Source organism: Loxodonta africana, chromosome 7, assembly GCF_030014295.1.
Source record: "Loxodonta africana isolate mLoxAfr1 chromosome 7, mLoxAfr1.hap2, whole genome shotgun sequence".
Classification (NCBI taxonomy): domain Eukaryota; kingdom Metazoa; phylum Chordata; class Mammalia; order Proboscidea; family Elephantidae; genus Loxodonta; species Loxodonta africana.
Window position 1 is genome coordinate 30,900,590 of NC_087348.1, and position 9,115 is coordinate 30,909,704.

The window sequence follows — 9,115 nt, forward strand, 5'->3', positions numbered from 1 at the left end:
TTTATTTAGCACATAGTATGAGATAGGCACTGTTCTAAGCATTTGACATGGATGCGGGATGCCTTTCAAAGCTGCTTTGTTTCTGGTCAAAGGGGCAATTCTTTCCTCTCTGAAAGGAAATCATTTGAATAAACTATGAGTTGAGGTTAGGGATTCAAGGCTGGGACTAGTTAGTGAGTTATTCTTTTTCATGTCATGCTGGTCAAGAGCCATAAATAAAACCTAAACTATCTGCCTGAGTTTGTATATCTCAAGATAAAGATAGCTATATTATCAATCTATTTTCTTGATATAAATAAATATAGGGTCACTATGAGTTGGAATGCACTCAATGGCAATGAGTTCAGTTCAGTTGAAATATAATCTGAGGCAAAAGTTAGAAAGGCAAATCACTTTGTGCTCATGTAAAGTTCATTAAAAGTGATTGCATTTTAATTAGCTAGAAGGCAACTTGCATTTCTACAAACTCATCTTTGGATGTTTTTCTTTCCTTGTTTTGCATTTGGACATTGGAAGATCCACCATAAATAAGCTTTCTGAATCATTTAATGCATGTCTAACTTGGTTGTACAGTTTTCAAATTGAAAGATGTTATCCATATTTCTATGCCATTTTTCTCCTTTAATTCAAAAGGAGAAAAAATACACAACTGAACAAAAAACTAAGAATTACAGGGAAGAGAAAAAAAAAAAAGTATCCTGAATTTATGATCCAGAGACCAACAGTAGTCAAAATTTTAAATCTGACCTTTTATATGAACTATTTTGGGATGATTTTTTAAATTAATTTCCTTTTAACTGAAATTTTTTATTATAATTTTATGAAAGGTATTTCAATAACTTAAAAAAATTCTGACATCTGTATTCAAAAAACTCTCCTCCTATTAAAAACAGATAAAAAATAGTTTTTTCAGTTATATAAAATTTTAAATAAAATACTACTTTTATAATTTACAATAATTTCATGTTTTGGAATTTCTGCCTAGAACAGATGCTTTATTTTGAATGCAGAACTAGCATGAAGATTCTCCTGGGGGGTCAGAACCAACTTCTAACATCTGCTTGATCTTTGTCAACAGACTCAAGATTACTCCTAACCCTGTTCTGGAGGGGTTTATTGTGATATTTCCATGGCCAAAGGCAACCATTCAGCTGTGACTGAGTTCATCCTCTTGGGACTCACAGATAACCCAGACCTTCAAGCCATTCTCTTTAGTGTCTTCCTAGTGATCTACTTTGTTAGTGTCCTGGGTAATCTTGGTTTGATCGTGCTAATCCAAATCAGTCCTCAGCTTCACACACCCATGTATTTTTTTCTCAAACACCTGGCTTTTATTGATTTTTCTTTTACTTCATCTGTCACCCCAAACACCTTAGTGAACTTTTTGTGTGAAGTGAAAAGTATAACGTTTTATGCATGTGCCACCCAGGTATGTTGCTTTATCACATTTGGAGTTTGCGAATTCTCCTTGCTTTCCATCATGGCATATGATCGGTATGTTGCCGTCTGCAACCCTTTACTCTATGTCATTCTCATGCCTAGAAAACTCTGTTTTCAACTCGTTGTTATTACGTATGTGTATGCTTTTACTGTGGCTCTTGTACAGACAGTGGTGACGTTCTGCTTGTCTTTTTGTGACTCTAATATGGTCAACCACTTCTACTGTGACGATATTCCTTTGGTTGCTTTGGCCTGTTCTGACACCCAAGTCAAAGAGCTGATGTTGTTAATCATTGCTGGGTTCAATACACTTTTCTCTCTACTTATTGTGTTAGTTTCCTATGGCTTCATTGTCTTAGCCATCCTTAGGATCCACTCTGCTGAAGGAGGACAGAAAGCCTTTTCCACCTGTGTGTCCCACCTGACCTCCATCACAATATTTTATGGGACCATCATTTTTATGTACCTACGACCCAAGTCAAGCCATTCTCTGATCACAGATAAAGTTGCTTCAGTGTTTTATGTGGTGGTTATTCCCATGCTAAACCCACTGATCTACAGCTTGAGAAACCAAGAAATAAAAAATGCACTGAGAAGAATTATAGAAAAGTTGTGTTTGGTTATCAGATAAATGAAGAATCATAGGACAGAGATCTGTAAACTTAGAGTTATGTTTTGTCTAGTGTCATGGTGTTGGTTAATGACAAATCCAAATACCTTACTTCGAGTATTCAAGCACACTTTTTGAGGAATAGCTCTGTCAACTCAAAGCGAGTCTCATCCACTGTTTATTCCCAATATTTTCCCCATGAAATGTATTTTGTAAATTTTATTTTGTTGTTAAAAGAAGGGAGAAAGAGAGAGGGAGTTAAAAAGAAGGAGGGAGAGAGAAACCTTTTCGTCCATGATGTGCTTCCTCAACAGAGTATTGGGAAATAGTTATTTTTTCTGAAATCCATGTAATACTGAGAAATTTGTGTTTTAGTAAAATTGACATCTGGTATCTTACACTGAAAAACTGCTGCATAGGTAATCTGGAAAACATGCCAAAATTTAATAGCAGGAATATTGAGTTGGTACACTCTGCATAATTTTCCTAACAGTCCACTTTCTCTGCTTCTAGCTGGGAATCATAACACTAGCAGAGTTATCATGACACTGAACATTTAATGGCACTGATCCTGTATCAGTTTAGCTTATTAGAGCCACTTCAGACCATTAAAATTCACTGCTTGCTATATATGAATGTGTGGTTAGGCCTATTCTATACAAGTGTGTACTTAGAACTTGGATTATTCATTCAAACAGTTTGGCTAACAATTTTAGCTTTTCCAATTAATGTGATGAGAGAGATAGTTCACATTTCTGTATCTCAACTGCTTCATCCAGAAAAGGTAGTAAGAGTTCCTCTCTCTTAGAATGATTGTGAGTAGAACTGCACCAGAGAGTTTTCAAGAAGCAGCTGGTGGATTCAAACTGTGGACCTTTTGGTTAGCAGCCAAGCTCTTAAACACAGCACCACCAGGGCTCCGATTGTGTAAATTAGATCAGGTTATAAATTGCACAGTTCCAAGCACAAAAGAAGCAAATCATACATTTTGGCTATTACATTTAATTATTAATATTATAATTGCCTTAATGGTTCCTTTGATTTTGTCTTAGAAAATGGAGTAGCCGTTTTGGAAACGGCTTACCAACATGATATACTTTATTTTAAAATCTACAAAATGAAAGTATAAAAGCTAAAAAATTATTTTTTTTGCAATCTTTTAAAGCAATGTTATGCTTTTAAATTTCTTTTTATGTGTATTGATGAACATGTTTTGAATTGATTTTTTATTTTGGAAGGGGCAGTTCCCTCATACCTGATTCTCAATGTTACTCAGTGTTTTCTTCAAAAAAAAAAAAAAAAATTTCACTCTTGTTACATCTAGTAAAGTTTAGGTTAATAAATTATTCATTTATTCAGTTATAAATTTTTTAAATAAAATTAGAGCTAGCATCAATTGACTGTTTTGCTGTAGGGTGTTTAGTGCAGTGCTTTAAATCTATTTTCTCAGTTAACTCTCCATTTTATCAAGAGAATTGTCAAAGTAGTTTATACATAGCCAATATCTGGAAGAACAAAGGATTGAATATAGTTTTGTCAAACCAGAAAGCTCAGTTTTTAATTACCTTTCTATACTTCTGAGGACAGTTGTAGGATGTTGGGATATTTTTAAAGATTAGAACTAATTGAAGGCAGACTCTTTTTGACATCAGTATTGGGTAATGCAGGGGACTTCAGATGACTATGTAGGGGTCATATGCGATGGTGATCATGAAGGTAAGAAAGCAACCCTGTTGTCTTGCGCAAGCATGGAAATGAATAGCGTTGCCTTCCACAGCAAAGTTCATCATCATCTTCTGGGTAATGACAGAAGAGTAGCAAAGGTCTACAAAGGCTAGGTGACTGAGAAAATAGTGCATAGGTTTGTGGAATCAAGTGTCAGTCCTAATTAAGATAATCAATCTAAAGTTCTCCAGAACTGTGACCAGAGAGATGACTGAAAATACCGCAAAATAATGGGGCCTGGAGCTCTGGCTGGTCTGTAATGCCTTTGAGAATGAATTCAGTGACTTAAGTGAATATTAAGAGCAGACATTTATGCCAGCGGATGTTGCTGCATTTGAAGAATAAAAACAGCAACTCTAATGGCCCCTGACAGTGTTGAGGGAAGATAATCATTATTGTCTTATCAGCCTTGAATTATGTCATCAGGGAGGCAAAAAGTGCACCTTGGGTTTCCCTGCTATTCTTGCCCAGGGAAGGGGGGTGTCTTTCTTTTACTTTCAGAAGAGTCTTCCTAAAAGTTATTTTTCTTTTTAATTTTAGAAAATAAGGAACAATCTTGATTAAAATAAATTAAATATTTTCTAATTTAAACCTCTTGCATCAACCACAGCTAGTATTTCAGTATTTTTGCCACCATTATCTTTTCTATGCCCATATAAATATGATGGGAGTCCCTGGGTGGTGCAGACGGTTAGGTTAATTTACTTGGCTGATAAACGTAAGGTTGAAGATTCGAATCCATCAAGAGATGCCTCAGAAGAAAGACCGAATGAGACATTGCTCAATAAGCTGTTGAAGACCCTATGGAGGTCTAGAACTGCCCCATAGGGTTTCCAAGGAGAGGCTGGTGGATTAGAACTGCCGATCTTTAGGTTAGCGGCTGAACTCTTAACCACTGCATCACCAGGGATACAAATGCTCACTAGCACATATATTTATGGATTCACCATAGGAGTTGTACAGGCAGTGGGTACATTCCACATGTCTTTCTGTGACTTTAATGTGGTCAACCAGTTCTACTGTGGTGATGTTCTCTTGGTTGCTCTGGCTTGTTCACATACACATATCAAAGAGCTGTTAATTGTTGCTGGATTCAATGTGTTTTGCTCTCTTATCATTGTTCTCATATCCTTTGTCTTCATTCTCTTTGCCTTCCTGAGGATCCACTCTGCTGAAGGAAGACAGAAAGTCTTCTCTACCTGTGCTTCTCACCTATTTTCTATTACTATGTGCAATGGAACCTTAAGGCTTATGTACCTATAGCCCAAGTCAAGCCATTCACTGGATAATGACAAATTTGCCTTAGTCTTCTATGCAGTGGTGATTCCCATGCTAAACCCATTAATCTACAGTTGGAGGAATCAGAAGATAAAAAATGCCCTGAAAGGAATTACTGAAAAAATGTATTCTAATGATCAATAGTGAGATTTGTTGTCAAATTCTGGATACAGAGTTAGGAGCTTTTTGAGTCATGGCTTATACAAAGGTACAACTTTGATAAGAGTGGGAACACTTGTCCACTTGAGCTCAGTTTCCTAATGTTTAGTTCCTTGAAAACAGGTATTTTTCTTGTCCTTTGTTTTATCCTTTTGTGTTTACACGTAATAGGCATTTCATAAATGTCTGTTGAGTTGTTGAATTCGAAAATACAAAAAAAGAAAACCAATTATCAGCCCTCTTTGATCATCAGATGTTTCAACAATAGAGATGAATAATACAATATCTTGAAATAATGAATTTATCTTATTTCACTGTGATTGGCCATCCACTTCATGTCAACATTAATTTATGTGCAGTCATGTGAAACTTTTACTGTGGAAAAATGTATTTCTTCTGAAGCAATATTCTGTAGATTAACTTACCAATGAAAATGGGTGTTTTAAGTGATTGGAGCCTTGGTGGCATAGTGGTTAAGTGCTATGGCTATTAACCAAAAGGTTAGCAGTACGAATCCAAAGTTAACCAAAAGTAAGACAGCACACAATACTGGGGAAGCCAGCACAACTTGTACAAGGCAAGGTCACGAAAGCTCCATAGACACATCCAAACTCCCTGAGGGAATGAATTGCTGGGCTGAAGGCTGTGGGTACCATTGTCTTGGGGAACATCTAGCTTAATTGGCATAACATAGTTTATAAAGAAAATGTTCTATATTCTACTTTGGTGAGTAGAGTCTAGGGTCTTAAAAGTCTGTGAGTGGTCATCTAGGATACTCCACTGGTCTCACCCCTTCGGGAGCAAGGAAGAATGAAGAAAGCTAAAGATACAAGGGAAAGATTAGTCCAAAGGACTAATAGACCACATCAACCACGGCCTCCACCAGACTGAGTTCAGGACAAATAGATGGTGCCCAGCTTCCACCACCAAATGCTCTGACATGGATCACAATAGAGGGTCCCAGACAGAGTTGGAAAAAATGTAGAAAAAAAAACTCTAACTCATTAAGAAAGACCAGACTTGCCAGCCTGACACAGACTGGAGAAATCCTGAGAGCATGGCCCCCGGACACCCTTTCAGCTCATTAATGATGTCACTCGTGAGCTTCACCCTTCTGTCAAAGATCGGACAGGCCCATAAAACAAAATGAGACTAAAGGGGCACATCAGTCCAAGGGCAAGGACTAGAAGGCAGTAGGGAACAGGAAAGCTGGTAATAGGGAACCCAAGGTTGAGAAGGGAGAGTGTTGACATGTCATGGGGTTGTTAACCTATGTCATAAAACAATATGGGTAAAAAAAGTACTAACTGTTTAATGAGAAACTGGTTTGTTCATCTAAAGTACAAGAAGAAAAAGAAAAAGTTAACCAAAAGGTCAGCTGTTCTACTCTTTCACAGGGTCTCTGTGACTCAGAATTGACTCCATGGCAATCAGATTAAGGCTCTGGAAGATTTTATTCCCTGGGACACTGCAGTTAGGGAAGACAAATTCGTATACAAAATATTAATTGATTCTGTATGCTGATGGCTTCGTTGTGATTCATAGACAGTGGGAAATAGCCCTGGAAAGTTGGATAAAGTATTGGTAATATCAGAACATGACATTCTGGGAAAGAGACAGGAAGGTGATTTCCATCTACAAGGCAGATTCCCTAATCCTGCACAAGGTTGTAAACCTCCTCTGCTGTACCTACTCTTTAACCTGTTGTGTCTAGTCAATTCAGACTCATAGTGACCCTATAGGACAGAAAAGACCTGCCCCATAGAGTGGGCAACTAAATGTTCTACCCACTGGGACTATTCTACCTAAGTGGAGATGGGATGAGACCCCAGTTTTTTTCTAACTAGTCCTTACATAATATAACATCCATCTGTGGATTAGGCCCAAATACAAAGCCCATCATTTGGTTTTAGGGAATCCCTAACCCATGCAACCATGGCATGGATCGACAGATAAAACCTTGTGCAACAAACAACACTTGAGAGATAGTTGATATAAACATCTGGACTACCTGTCATATAATATTTTCACAGAATCCTGGAAATAGACTTTGTGGTTTTGACAGAGGGAAAGAAATTTAAAATATCTTCCCAAAACAATCAAGGAACAGATTCTCAGGCCCAAGTTTCCTTGAAATTCTCTCACATTTCTGTGGAAAAACTACAATTAGTGTAATCATTACAGATTAATTAGGAATAAAAAAAGAAAATACAAAAATATATAGTGACTTCTGTAAAATTTCCCTTCAAGATATTTTTGTTGTGGTTGTTAAATCCATGACACCAAAAAAGAAATATCAAATCTGTTGCCATCAGTTCCAACTCAGAGTGACCCTTGTAGGACAGAGCAGAGCTGCCCTTGAGGGTTCTCAATCTGTAATCTTTATAGAAGAAGAAAGCCACATCTTTCTTGCATGGAGTGGCTGGTAGGTTTGAACAGTAGACCTTAAGGTTTGCAGTTGAGCACTTAATCACTGTGTCACCCAAAACGGTATTATTAAGAACCAGAAGAATAATGTTTCTTGCACAAAATAGTCACATTAAATACTATTGATTTTGTGTGTGTGTGTCTGCATCTGTATACAAGGAAGGTATTGATTATGATTTTTCTATCTATTCCTTTTTCTGTTTATTATTCTATACACATATGTACATGTGAGATGGAACCAATGGAGTTCATTAGAAGGTTTGATTTTTATACCTTTAAATGTTTTCCAGTAAAGCACAGGAAATATAGTAAGTTCTTTTTAACTTATTATTCTCTGCTACCAGAACTTTCAAGCAGATCTAAATACACCGGTGGCAAAAAAGAAAATCATGCAAATTGTCAGTTGCAACAGATTCAGTTTCTCACCTAGTGTTGGATTTTTGGCACAATCCAAATCATTACTTAGTGGTGGGTTAATATACCCTTATCTAATTCATACCAGTACCACTTATTGAAATTCATAAATTTACTAAGATAATATTAAAGTATTAAAAAAAAAAGTACAACTAAACAGTGTCCATGTTGGTTTCCCAAATGTTAGAATGATTTTTGTTAAGTAATTCTGCTTTATTAGACTTGGGCTCAGCAAGGTGATCTGCCTTTCAGGTAGTTGTGCCTTGACTGTGAGGCAAATTGGATCCCAACAGATTAACCATAAGGTAATTTGTTATGCTTGTGAGAAGTCATTACGTTGTTTTTCATAAATTTTAAAGAATGATGTAATGCAAGGAAAAGGCTCTAGAGGGACTACAAACCATACAACATGTACTGACAATACTTAAGTACTGGTAAGTATTGTTGGCATTCCCAGAATTGGCTTCAAGATTGATTGAATTATTTGTGGTTTTGTTGTAGGTTACTCAAAAACAGCAAAGCAGCAGGAAAAAAAATATTGAAGGTAATTGAGGCAGTAAAAAAGGGTTTGGAGTAACACAAACTTTGGATGTGTTTATTCAGTTATTCTACAAGTACATTTGGAGTGTCTACTAATTGCTGAGTCTTGCTGGGTATTGGAGACAAAAGTGGGGAAAATATAGAACCATCTGGATTTACCAAGAATTTGAAATTTAGGTTAGGTTACAGACAAATTAACTGGTTGGGTGAATTGTTCAGAACAGCACTTGAGAGATAATAAAAGACGAAGAATACTGTAAAAAAAAAAATTTTTTTTTTTTTTTTTTTAGGAACTGAAATTTCAAATGGGATTGGAAGGAGAACTTGAAAGAAAGTTGCCAACCACAGGGGTGAAGGTAAAGAAGGGAGTATTCTGACAAAGCTATGTACAAAATATGTGGTCATGTCTCAGAAACTGAGGCAACATGGCCGAGGTATGAATATTACATGAGGGATGTCACAAGAGATGAGACTAGACTGCAAAGCAAGACTTGTTTATCAAGGGTTGATTTAGCTACCTTA

The 9,115-nt window shown here is 36.6% G+C and overlaps 1 protein-coding gene across 1 annotated transcript; it reads left to right on the top strand.

The window, feature by feature from the left end:
• The first annotated feature begins 1,129 nt into the window (after positions 1 to 1,129).
• Positions 1,130 to 2,088, top strand: LOC135231916 (olfactory receptor 5AL1-like). Its single transcript, XM_064289133.1, has one exon. The coding sequence runs from the start codon at positions 1,130 to 1,132 to the stop codon at positions 2,069 to 2,071; it is 942 nt and encodes a 313-aa protein (XP_064145203.1). The 3' UTR covers positions 2,072 to 2,088.
• The last annotated feature ends 7,027 nt before the right edge of the window (positions 2,089 to 9,115 follow it).

Excerpts from the sequence above, each read along its gene's own strand:
- LOC135231916 (XM_064289133.1), top strand. The coding sequence starts at position 1,130 with ATGGCCAAAGGCAACCATTCAGCTGTGACTGAGTTCATCCTCTTGGGA.